The 14,093-nt window shown below is 34.1% G+C and overlaps 1 protein-coding gene across 1 annotated transcript in view; it reads right to left on the reverse strand.

The window, feature by feature from the left end:
* Positions 1-4,067: 4,067 nt before the first annotated feature.
* LOC123668163 (zinc finger protein chinmo) overlaps positions 4,068-14,093 on the reverse strand; it is a 31,720-nt gene continuing 21,694 nt past the window's right edge. The window contains exons 2-6 of the mRNA XM_045601956.1: positions 7,023-7,246; positions 6,471-6,796; positions 5,894-6,099; positions 4,883-5,077; positions 4,068-4,288 (exon numbers count right to left, since the gene is read on the reverse strand). Of these exons, the coding sequence (XP_045457912.1) occupies positions 4,068-4,288; positions 4,883-5,077; positions 5,894-6,099; positions 6,471-6,796; positions 7,023-7,246 (1,172 nt within the window). The remainder of the gene's footprint in view (positions 4,289-4,882; positions 5,078-5,893; positions 6,100-6,470; positions 6,797-7,022; positions 7,247-14,093) is intronic.

Genomic DNA, 14,093 nt, shown 5'->3' on the forward strand with positions numbered 1-14,093 from the left:
TTAACGTGCTATAGAATATATCGAATATTCAATAACTGAACGCTTTACGTTACGTACATTTTTTTCACTCATCCACATTACATAAAATTGTTCCGCTAACGTTCAGTCCAATAAACATCTCAATGTGTCACTTATTAAAAAATTCGTTATTATAATATTCAAACGTTAATTTAATACTTGCAATCGTAGATTTTTATGAGACTAAACTTGAATCCTGAGGTAGTATATTTGTACTTTAAAATTTTTTTTATTTTTATAATATTTTCTCTTACATACTAAATTTTACATTAATCCATCATATAAAAATCTATTTAAAAGCTTATTTATTACTAATTATATTCCTGGAGGTAGATTAACTTATATACTAAGTTGGGCTGTGCGGTCGCTGCACATATAACGACACTTGTACCCAGAGTCACAGATGTAAGATTTAACGTTAAATGTAGAGCAAACGCAGAGCCCATGTGACGGCAGAGGGTCACCATACCCGTATCAATCTTTGGCAATACCATCACGACATATCGCGATATTTGCATAAAACTAACTAAAATACGTAATAATCTAAAAAAAAAATGAGCCCACGGGAGCCTTAATTTCAAGCAAAAAAAATGTAATGCAGTTTTGATCGAGTGAATCGTTGAATGGTGAACGGTTTTTTGCTAAAACAGATAAGCTATAGATGTTAGTTAGAAATATCGCGTACCTTTTCAACATTCACTTGCTCAAATAAATCCAACTCCTTTGATTTATTTCCTGTAACATTAGATGTAGAATATGTCGGCTGGTCGCCATTCGTAACTACGTACATTTACTAACCAGATTTACTATCCAAAAAGCGAGAGAGATCGACCTAAGTCGAAGAGGATTGCGATACATCGACTAAGTGTGATATTCCACATCGAATACAACATTACAACTATTGGGTACCTAGTAACTCATCCACTTATATTTAAATTTAACATTGCAATAACTTATGTGTGACATGATGCCAAACGATCAATTTTTCCATTTTTTACAATCACAAAAACTTGGTTGTAGGAAATTATAAATTCTTTTTTATAATAAAAATTGACATATGATTTGTGATGGCCTTTTAACTTGTACCTTACAAATACATAATAAAACAATAATAATAGAAATAATGGCGATCCCTTAGTGTCAACGCTCAGAGAAACCATCAAGACCCCTTAAAATTATACGCTATTAATCGAAAAAGAAAGCTTAACGTGATGCATTAATGCAATTTCCTTCTTACGTATCACAAATAAACATTAAATGTCAAAAGAAATCACATATATGAATTTTGAATTCATAAGACAAAACGAAATGATAAAAAAGAATAATTACTTAATCTTCTTTCTAATTAATTTTTCAAATATAGTAAAAAATAAAGTTTTAACAATTTATAATTGAAATAGTAAAAACACATGTCTTAACAATAGTACGCCTAACACAAGAATTCCAAAAATATGAAACAATAATAATTACAAATAATCGTCATAGATTCGATCAACAAAAATATTACGATAATTTCACCGCCCCAAAATAGTCCTGTCTGCCCGAAATACAAGGCATCGCTTTTGATGGTAATTCTCGAATACTTACATCGCCGTAAGGTAACAAACAGTATAGAAATATCATTTCAGTGTTATTATAAAATAAGACCAAGTTCCACACTAAATCTCAACAAAACAACGGCTGTAGGCAAGTTTTGACTATACAGACAACAGAGTTTACTCACGCAATCTAGTTTGCGTATTTATGCGCAAAATTGTATAATTAACTTGTGTAAATAAAAAGCTAGAGGGGACATTTTTGCATTCGGAAATGCACATACGAGTCAAGTCATCACATTTATGTCTCGCTGAAATAAAAAGAGATTTTTGTCAAAGTCACATTACAACAGCTTAATAACAACAGCTTAGCTGCGCGAACCAGACAGCGCAAATAGTTACGTATAGTCTGAACTTACGCCTGTTTGGAGAATCTAATGTGCGTGTGGTCTCACACTTACGAATCGATTATTTCCTGTGTATATCTTATCGATATCTCCGTAGTTCTTTTTTTCCTTTTTTTTTTAATTTTTCCATGTTATTGCTTTTATCTTTTACAACCCAACCCAAACCATATTTTAGATACAATCAAAACTTTATCGGATGATACGTTACATTTTATATTTCCTCTGTTCAAAAATAAATATCCCTTCGACTCATATCTTGAAATAACACAATATATCGTTAATGTTTGGTTACAATTTAAAATAAACAATAAAAATTGCTAGTTCGAATGAATAATAACTTCTCAACGCCTTATTTATTGTTTGTGATTTAAAATAGCATCTTCGAATATTACATAAATCTAATATAAATATAAAACGAGCTAGTAAAATCTATTTCAGTGAAAAATATATTTATTTTAATAGTTTAAAAAGTTTAGGTACAATAATCCTATCCAAACTGACACTAAAAGGACTGCACATTTGCAAAGTATATAGTATAAGTCTTAAATGCGATAAAAAATGAGGTAAATTATTACTGAGTAACGAACATACAGAAACTGCTAATTTAACAATAAATCACTGAGCCTTTGTAAAGCATCTATATATAAAAAAATAATGTACACTAAAAATATAAATATAATAAATATGAATGCAACTCATTCCTAAATATCAGGAATTACACACAGTCGCTACATTCACACTTAACAAAAATAAATAATAATAGATGTGTACTTAAAATTGAGGTTATTTGGCACTGTCCCAATTGCTATGTGTTTAAGTTCAACTTAAGAAAAAATAAAGTTCGGAATTTAAATGTTCATATAACTGAAGCGGATCTGAGCGTCGACGGCGTCCACACAACAATTATAATACAATAACGCCGCAACACTATTATATTTATTAAATAATTATTCTTTAAATCTCAACTGTTGCACTTGAAATGACTAGGTATAAAAGTAACAAGTGGCCTTCATCTAAATGCACAATGACGAAAAAAAAAATAATTTAAAAACGGAATGTTAAAATCGACACCATCGCGTAGAAACATATAATTATTGGTCTCAATAGTAACATCCGTCAGGCTAGCCTGGAACGAACGACGGTAATGGATAATAATAAAAACATTCACGCCTCAAACCTTACATGCAAAAATTTTAACACGTTTTTTTTATCTACCTACTTATGCGTCTAGGGCAAATTGTACTTTGTACAAAATAAAACTGTCTAACTTAACGGTGCAAAACAGTTTGAACTCCCGCTTCACTACTTTTATCTCTTAAAGTGGCAAAAACTAAAATATATAGAGCTTGACCTATTGTATCACAGATGTGTTCAAATAATATAACTAAACCCAGTTTAACAGTCTATTGCAAATATGAATATATAATATAATAAAAGGAGTAAATAATAAAAGATATCGTTGAATATTTTGCCACCGTACAACGTCAAACGAATGTCTCAACCTAGGCCATGGCTATATACAACATTCTCCTATTATTTACATACACTTAGCCTATGACCATCAGTCTCAACAACATCCCTAAGATTCCCTAGCTCAGTAAATAGGATATAAGCTATGTCATACGACCGAGAGCCCAAAATAATAAAAAGTTTATACAAGGTAACTTTATCTCACAGTCAAATTAAGGTACGTAAACGCGATGACGGTGCACGAAAGGGTACAATATGTTTAAAACACGGTACCGGACATCGGATACGAGTACGAGCACTGAGCAACCATTCCTAGTCACACGTGAACATTAAATTAAGTAACAATTATCGCAAAATTCCAAAATCTTAAAAAATCGTAAGATCAATTTCTGAGGTAGATTACTGTTACATAATATGCATCAACGAGGTATAATTATTGTACGCGAGTTACAAAGAAGTGACGCGACGCGGGCGACCACGATTATAAGATAAAAAGTAGAACACGATTTCGATCTACCGTCAATTTAATAGTCTGATCAATCGTGAAGTGTAAAATCCGTATAGAGGTCGTCCGCGCGCGTCGGAAAGAGCAGAGGTAGTTCGGTTGATAAAAGTTTTATAAAATATAAAACACAATTTAGTTCGTGTGGTTGGGGAGCGGGCCCTGGGCGAGGTGCGGGGTGACCTGGTGGCGGTGCTCGCGCGCGATGTGGCGCCGCACGGTGTTGTTGCGCGTGAAGGTGCGCGAGCAGTGCGGGCACGGCACGCGGATGCCCTGGTGCCGCTGCCGGATGTGGGCGCGCAGGTTCGTCTCGTATCCGTAGAGTCTCTCGCAGTATGGACACTTTAATTTTTTACCTGGAATTTTATTGTAGCGGAATAAGTTTTAGTTTCTTTCAATGTTTTTTTAGTGTGTTTAAAACTTAGGAAACCATGATTGATTTGATTTTAAATAAAAGTATCATACTATTAAGTTTATTTAAAAAAAAGTATCTTATTGATGCATATAGCCTGGAAGGTCGCTCTTCTAGCGATATATGCGCCTGTTGTTTATCACTTGTAATTTAATTCACTGAATGTAAATCCATGTTGTGGTGCAATAAAGTATTGTATTGTTTCAACTTTTTTTTTTGTTGTAAAATGTCTGTTTTTATACATCCGGGATGAATCATCAAAATGCGGTATCACATTTTGTATCACAATATGCGTATGTAATCATCAAAATGCGGTATCACATTTTGTATTTACCGCAGAACAATGACAATATTTGTAGGATCAAGGATACCTTACAGAGGGTTACTAGTAGTGATGGGATAGCGAAAGCGGGTGATATTGTCTCCTAGCGAACCCTGGTAGGAGGTTTACGTCCCACGGTGGACAATGATAGGCTGATGATCAAAACAATTACTACTGTAAAATCATAATAGCTGCAGTAAAAGCATAATAACTGACCATCAGCAGTTGCAATTCCTCCAGATTTGCTAGTAATCAGTTTCGTGGGCCAAATGTCGGGGCTGGGTTTAGGCGGTACGGGCGATGTCTCATGCGGCTTATCATGGTAGTTTGTCGTGGGGATCGGTACGGCTGGTGGCGGCGAGTTGTTGTAGCCACTCGTGTGATAGTCATTTTCACTCTTTACCCGTAGATCTGGAAGAAGGTAACGTTGAATCAGAAAACATTCATACCAAATGATAGATTAGTTGTAAATTTATCTTTGGTATCATCAGATGGCGATCTTTATATAACTCTCTGAAGCACAAATTTTTTGAAAAAGTATTGTCACTCATCGGTATTCAGTATAAATTGGATAATTTGAAGATAATAAAATATCGATGGCAAACTAATGAAATAAATGGTTTTATGTAAAAACAAGGTCAAGTGGAAATATTAATATTGATTTTGTAAATACAAGTTCCGATTAATGCGTAGGAGGCATCGCAACAAGATATTACTAGTATCATCATCATCATCATCATTCCAGCCTATTGCAGTCCACTGCTGGACATAGGCCTCCACAAGTTCGCGCCAAAAATGCATGAACTCATGTGTGTTGCCCATAGTCACCACGCTGGGCAGGCGGGTTGGTGACCGCAGGGCTGGCTTTGTCGCACCGAAGACGCTGCTGCCCGTCTTCGGCCTGTGTGTTTCTAAGCCAGCGGTTAGATGGTTATCCCGCCATCGGTCGGCTTCTTAAGTTCCAAGGTGGTAGTGGAACCTTGGAATCCCTTAGTCGCCTCTTACGACACCCACGGGAAGAGAGGGGGTGGCTAAATTCTTTGGTGCCGTAGCCCACACAGCACTTACTAGTTACTAGTATATATATTTCAAAATATTCTTAGAGTGTACTAAATTTTGGTTGTGTACAAGGATAGATAAAGATACTCGTAGGATTAGCCTAAAGGATGAAATCAAAATTATCCATTATTTTTAATGTAAAATAAATTAAAAATAAATGAAACACACCCTCAGCCCCTTGATCGTTAGAGAGGCGTTCCATCATATCATCATTAACTGAAGCGGCTCGTTCATATCCATTGTTCTTGATCGGGTTAGCAAGGGTCGACGTGCAGTCTGGCTGCGTTTCTTCGTACCGGGCGCCGGCGCCAGGCGACGAACGCGTGTCCGGCTCGTCGGCGACGCTGCCGCAATGCGAAGATGATGAGCTTTGCCTATAATATTTTACAATACACGTATTGTAAAATTATATTATAGGCTGTTGTGTGCATTGCATATATTCGGTAAATGTGTCTAATCTTATTTCACAATTATAGATAGAATATGAATGAATGCTATGAATTGCAAATAACTTAAAGAACAATTAATGTGTTTTAAGAGCTTTAAGGGTCATGGACGTGTCAGCTCTTAATAAAATTTACTAGAACATTTAGAAAGACTAAAGATTAGGTTCTAATACAAAGAAATGTACGAGTATTTGTAATTTAATGTTTTAAAGAATTTTCCTGTTTAATTAAGCATGACGAATAATCTCGGAAGCTCAACAAAACCAAAGTTTTATGAAAAACGTAATTTAATAATGCACCTGTAATTCCTAGCGTGTGGACTTTGAGACGGTGAAGGTTTTGGTTGAGGTGGTCTGCGGTGCGAAGTCGAATGTATGGGCAGGTGGGCTGGTGGGGCATACCGGCCCATACTGCCGCTGCCACTATGTAGTGGCATTCCATATTGGGGCATGATCGGCGCAAATGTGGCCGTGTGCGTTTGAGGTGGAGCCGAATCCTGGACATCGCAGTTACCAGAACCGGACACCGGACTCGTCTTGACGCGAGTCTGATGGCGTTCTGATGATTGCTGAGTCTGTTGTTTCACCCAAGCATCGTTAGACATTTCCATTGATAGGCCTTTGACCTGGAAAGTGAATTTTTATCGTCGATATTTGAACATTCATATATATGAAAATATGATTTGAATTATAAGAGGATTTATAATTTATCGGTATGGCTAAGGCTATTGTACTCTGTACTTTAATTTAACTAGGAATATCTTTAATATTTAAGATCAGATACAATAAAAATAAAATAAAAAAAATAACCTTTATAAAACTTAATATAGTTAATAAAAAAAGGAATCTTACCTGTAAATTCTCCCCACTCTTAAGAAAACTGGAGAGGGCGTCTTGACTGACGTGCACCTCTCCTTTGTACATAAACTCGAGAAGAGCCTGCATGTTGTCAGCAGTGGTTGCCTCGAGGAATACATAGCAGGCGCCCGCATGGCTAGGCGGCGCGGTGTCGAACAACTCCTGGAAGTGTTTGCTGCAAGCCGCAAGGATTACCTTGTGTGCTTTAAATTGACGGCCTGGAAGAATAGAAAAAAAAAACCGTTAAAAACTTGGTATTTTTATAAGAGAAAAAGATTATCGTATTTATTCCTTAATCCCCATTAACATCTCAGTGATATGAAATTTAAATAAATATATTCTAATAATTTTTTCGAAGAGAAAGTTCTTATTCCCATTAATTACGTCAAGCCATTTAATCCTTAATAAAGTAGATAGGTGCTTAGTAGTTCAATTACAATAAACGGTTACGATAAATACTGTGCACGTGTAACTAAACGAGATTTGTAAGTTGAGACGACCACCAAGCGTGATACCTAGAAGTCATTTTGGAAGAAATACCAATCGTAAACTATTTGGTGAAACAAATTCTTCATGAGCGAGAGAGCCGTACATTATGTTTGTTTGAGCGCAGGAGTATTAAGATTATTAATTCCCACTTAGGGTATTTTTGGGTTTTGTTTTCAAATCTGTGCTTATTATCTTCTATGCTTTGTAGAAGTCATCACACCGAAGAAAGATAAAAACTTGATAGCAATTATCGTTCTTAGTGGAAACTATCTATTACATTGCAGAGGGAAATGGTAGGATACGAAACTCCTACCCTTATCAATTTATTTCAGTCATTGACTATTCGACACGTCTATTAATGCAGGACTTTGTCGTGATGAGTGATGTGATAGTAGTTTGAGATATATATGGCATAATTTGTAGTCAATTAATTGATCTACGTAATTGTCATAAATGAAATCATTTTTGAAAACTGAAATATATTTGACTGTACTTCTTGATACAGACAGAGATACTATTTTTATACACACTCTGTACTTCACGCCGAAATAACTTGATACATTTGTATTCATAGAAAATGTATATATAATTGTATGCGATTTATTTTGAGTTATATACTTTAATTACTATAATGGGACGTTACATTACATGTGTATATAAGAAAGTAGTTTAACAATGATATAAATATAACCTATATAAAATCATAACATGAGATCGTAAAATAAATGAAAAGAAGTAGCTTAATCTAGATTACTTATTCCGTGATGCGAGCAATTTCATTTGTAACCAAAGGTTTGAGCTATTAATAGTTCGGTATGAAAATGTACGAGTACTTATATATTTTAAGAATCTGAACGATTTCATGTGCGCCCACGTCTATTAGGGCCTTGGGATAGTCGCTGCTAATATCAGTAACTTTAGTTTGGTTTTGCCTTCTGTATACATACAATATATACAATATTTCTGTATGACACTGTTCATCGCCCGAAAAACAGTAAAAAATCTCCGGTTGGGAAAAATCAAAAATAGTATATTTCTACCAATCTGTTTTCTCATAAGGATCGATATCGGTCGGTAAAGACGTGTCTTTGTATTTTATATAGAAATTCAAGGTGATTTATTTACATTAAATACAATACTTATATACCTATGTAACATTTTGTTCGATAACTTGCCACCATCTCGTAGGTAGTGACTAATATTATTGTGTCAATTCTTCAGCTATATTGTGACTACTCTAATATCAATCTAGGTCCACTTTTGAAAAAATGTCGTAGTTTATCCGTAAGTAGACGACCAGAGCGAATGCATGTTTGACATCAAAATTTCCTGAATGAAAACGTTTAAACCAATTTTGTGCTCTTCGCACTGACAGTGCAGTCACAATTTTTTTTTCGCGGTTTGAATCGCATTTTCCCTTTATTTTTTTAAAATGTAACTTCAAAATGTATCGAATTTCTTCGTTGGGTTCACCTATTTTGGCAGATAAAAAAAAACAAATGAAAAGTGGCGAAAAACTTTTTTTACTTTTTAATTTCATTAAAATGTCACCTTTTCAATGTATCAAAACTAGGCAATTACAAAGAATACAACTAAAAAGATTTTATTGCAACTTTTTACTAGAAAACACGAAAAGACTTTTTTCCCGATCTATTATTAAGACTATCATAAACATAAATAATGAGAACACCTTTAAAAGACCTGAACAACATGGTCCGTTAAAAGCAAAACAAGCAAAAGCAATTTGTAACATATTTTAAAAATTTCTCAGGATAAAGCCATTGATGGTTTTATCAGCAACGCAATAACTGAAACATAGCAACTGCGGTATCTAGGCGCCGGTGATAACGGAGCGCCTACATCTGGCTCATTGCGTCATGGCGAAGCGCGGAACAAAATACAACTAACCTTGGACTTACCGTCACACGCAGACAAGGCTACTTATACTAGTGCGGTATAAATGCTGTAGACAAGTCTAGTGTTTAAAAAATATTACATCACTGATAAAGAACTACCTAATTTATGTGATTACCACAAGATATATTTTTTATAGGCGTTCTCTTTTTCAAACTAGACTTGAATAAGTCGTACTAACAACGGCTTGACGTGTCTAAAAGGGATATATTATTACCTCTGTTTTGATAACAAGTTTTAGGCAGGCACATTTACATAAGTAAATAAGCGAATATAAAAAAATATACAACAAGCACAAATATAAAGCAAAACTGCACATGTAGACAATTTGTCTACCTAACGAATGATCGTGTGATAACAAAATTCTTTAGATCAATAAAAGTATTGCAGGCATACAAATAGAAGTACAAACTAGTTCTAAGATAAGTGTGATATAATATGTGTTCAATACATCAATCTCATCTACATGTCTATATTTGCCATTAATTTCATCATCAAAAATTCACATAAACGCAAAGTAATGGATTGCAACATGGATATATTTGATACTCTTACAAAAACTAAATATCATCAATTATACATCACTAAGCCAGATTAATTTATTTCCCAAATCACATCAAATAGGATAAATTTCTTGCAAGCTCATTTTCGGTTCGAAGATGTGCTATTGTTATTTTACTCGCAATAAAACATTGTCTGTCAATCAATGTCGTGGAAACTACATATGATATGTTAACTTTAAATTGAATTTCTTCAAAAGTAATTGCACTATGAGATGAATTGTTTTTTTTTTTTTTTCATGCACAAAGTAAAGTTAAACAGTATTTTATTTGTATAGGTCAAAATGTTCTACTCCATTGAGAAATTTATCGTAGTAAGTTTTAGTATGATATTAGTTCTTGTAAACTAAAGCAATGAATCGATTAATTATTTGTATGTTAGCTAATATATCATAATGACACGCGTTGGCGCAATGATAACAGCCATGGATTGTACCTGTTGCGCTGGCGGTTGCGGGTTCGATCCCCGCACATGATAAACATTTGTATTGGCCATACGGGTGTTTGCCGTGGTCTGGGTGTTTGTGCAGTCCTTGTGGGTCTCCCCACCGTGCCTCGGAGAGCACGTTAAACTGTCGGTCCCGGTTGTTATCATGTACATCTGATAGCAATCGTTACTCATAGTAGGGAATATATCCGCCAACCCGCATTGGAGCAGCGTGGTGGATTAAGCTCTGATCCTTCTCCTACATGGAGAAAGAGGCCTATGCCCAGTAGTGGGATATTACAGGCTGAAGCGTAATATATCATAATATAGCATCAGTAAAACAACACAATAGCATCGGTGTTAACGTTTTTGTTAAAATGAAACTTAATGTGATATAAATTTTGAGATTATACATTAGAATACATCACTTCAGCCTAATACAGTCCACTGTTGGACATAGGCCTCCACAATTTAGCGCTAAAAATGGCGTGAACTCGTGTGTTTTGCCCATAGTCACCACGCTGGGCAGGCGGGTTAGTGACCGCAGGGCTGGCTTTGTCGCACCGAAGACGCTGCTGGCATTAGAATTATTAGATTTTATTATTATTGACATTTTGACGATGTTACAGACACCGTGATCACGGAAAGATCAGTATTAAAATTAAAACACTTACATAAAACGCTATTCTTCACGCGGACTACATTAGTCAATTTATTTGGTAAATATATTGTCACTTTTAACGCCAATTAAGATTACCGACATGCATTGCGTATGAATAACGTATATGTGGTCGTAAGTTCAACCCTCGCCATTGTCTCGAGTAATTCACAACTCATTTAATACGTAATCGTGGACTTTCCGGTACCTATGATATATTTCTGGCGAACACAAACCAACGATACTGTTTTTTTTTTTTTGAGTTGTTACATTCAATTTTACAACTATGGTTTAAACAGTTAATAGCTCAGTTGACATTCTTAACTGCGTTTCATATGAAGGTCTTCCTCAATGTCGTATAACTAAAAATAACATATAAATTTATTTTCCATAAATGTTTGATTAATGTTAAGTTTAAAAAGTTTAGAATTCTGTATTTATTAACACGACTGAAGACCGACCACACGACTGAAGTACAACTTCTTTAGCTCCATCTAACTTATATCTCCCTCTCAACTTCCGTTCGCCTCGCCCGATCACACTTTTCATAACGCTCTCGTCACGCATTCACCAGCTTACTCCCCAAGTCAAGCGTGCGTAAAGAATTTTTACTTCCAAATTTTTACTTCAGTAACCAACATAAACAATAACGAACGCTACGTATGTAATCAGCCTAACGAAATTATAGTCGAAAGTTCCAATAGCGATACTTCCTTGTTCATTGTCATTTATTTCATTTTATATATATCACAGTACAATAGTACTAAAGCCATTTACATACGTTATTACAGCATTTAAGTATGCGTGAAAATTGTAAATACTTCGAGTTATTGAAACAATGTACACGATTATGATGGATAAGCGTGAAACTGGCTCATTGTTTTTAGAATTCACCGATAGATGGCGGTAGGAGCTATACAATTCGGATATGATTAAAATTTCTTCAAAGATTTATTTTATATTAATTCATGCTTGCAATGCAATATTTAAATTGTAATTATAATAATATATAATGTAAGCAATTAAAACTAAAATTAATTACTTTATAATTATAATTATTAAACATGTTTTACTAAGTTATTAAGTGCTTAATCAAACTCAATGAAAGGAACAACATAAAATTAATTTAAAAAGGTCGTAATTTGAATGTGAATTATCAATGTTCGAAAAGAATAATTAAAAATAATTTTATTAAAAATATTTAAGTTTTGAAACAAGGACAAGGTTACTTAATAAATAATGCAAATTAAACTTGTTGCTAGGACAATATAAAAAATTAGGTTTAGTTAAAATAGGTACATGACTTAATGTCCTAATTATACTATCAGTATACAGAGTGTTCGACTTCTGACAGCGTTCCTCCAAATGGTGGTGGGTTCTGTATGTGTAATAGATCACGTCCCGCGTTCTATTTTATTTTTGTTTTTAATTTGTCTTTGTTTAAATAGACGAGCTACTTTGATAAACTCCTTCTGTATTATACGTAGTGGAGAATTCTTAGCTCTTTGGATAATTATGCAGGAGTGCCTTGCCAGAGTAGCATATATTAAGGCAAAGTAAATTAAAAAAAAGTATCATTTTTTTTTCACGTGGAACGTGATAAAAACAATAGAACCCCCCATTTGAAGGAACGTAGTAAGGAGTTGAATGCCCTATACATAAATAGTTCGTAGAATCTAATCATAAGGATTATTCAAAGGTTGAAAAATTGATAATTTTTACAGTATTTTAATGAAAAAAGCTGTAAGCTGTAAAAGCGCACTCTTAGAGATTTTAGTTTTATTATTTCGTACAAAGTAAATTTATATTATAACTACACAAAAGTGCAAACCACAAAATAACTATTTTGTTTGTTATTACTTTCGTGTTTACGAATTCGCTCTTGATAAAATCATCAAATAATAATTGTGTTTGCTCGCAAACGAAAAAAAACCGACTTCTATTACATCGACGAGTAATACAACGTAGATCGACGAAAAAATAGTCAAGTAACTACGCGTTATCAAAGATTACTCAAAAAGTTGTTATCAGATCTCGATAAAATTTATATGTGACTACATGATAAACATCAGCTTTCGATTAAATTAAAAATTATCAAAATCGGTACACCCAGTAAAAAGCTATTACGGATTTTCGAGAGTTTCCCTCGATTTCTCTAGGATCCCATCATCAGATCCCGGTTTCTTTATCATGATACCAAACTAGGCATATTCCCTTTCCAACAAAAAAAGAATTATCAAAATCGGTACACCCAGTAAAAAGTTATTACGGATTTTCAAGAAGTTCCCTCGATTTCTCTGGGATCCCATTATCAGATCCTGGTTTTCTTATCATGATACTAAACTAAGAATATTTTCTTTCCAACAAAAAAAGAATTATCAAAATAGGTACATCCAGTAGAAAGTTATGCGGTATAATACAACGTAGGTCGCCGAAAAAAGCGTCAAGTAAAAACGCATTATTAGATATAACTCAAAAAGTAGTTGTTAGATCTCAAATAAATTTAAATGGGACCAATTGGCACACACCACCTTTCGATTAAAACAAAATTTGTCAAAATCGCTCCACCCAGTCACAATTTCTGAAGTAACATACATAAAAAAAATACAGTCGAATTGAGAACCTCCTCCTTTTTTGGAAGTCGGTTAAAAAAAATCATGTTAGTCATCAACCGTAATATAGTAAAATTAATGAAACAATGTTAAAATATTTCGATTTGTTAAGTGTGGTTTAGGCCGGATTCCACGATAATTGTTAAAACAAAATGTTCTCTCTTCGAAATAAATCAAATTTCGTTTACACTGCTGAAATCATTTACATCTTACGAGTTTTATTTATTTAAGAAACGAAAATAAAGAACATTCTTAAGTTATGCTCGATAATATTATTCTAACGTTTGTTACAAAATTATACTTTAGTTCTAAAATAATGATTCATTGTTCTTTTAGTCCGATAGACTACAGAAGCAACAAGAAAAAAAAAACAGAAAATCGTAGTCTATAAACACTTAAAAACAA

The sequence above is a fragment of the Melitaea cinxia genome, chromosome 3 (assembly GCF_905220565.1).
Source record: "Melitaea cinxia chromosome 3, ilMelCinx1.1, whole genome shotgun sequence".
Lineage (NCBI taxonomy): Eukaryota > Metazoa > Arthropoda > Insecta > Lepidoptera > Nymphalidae > Melitaea > Melitaea cinxia.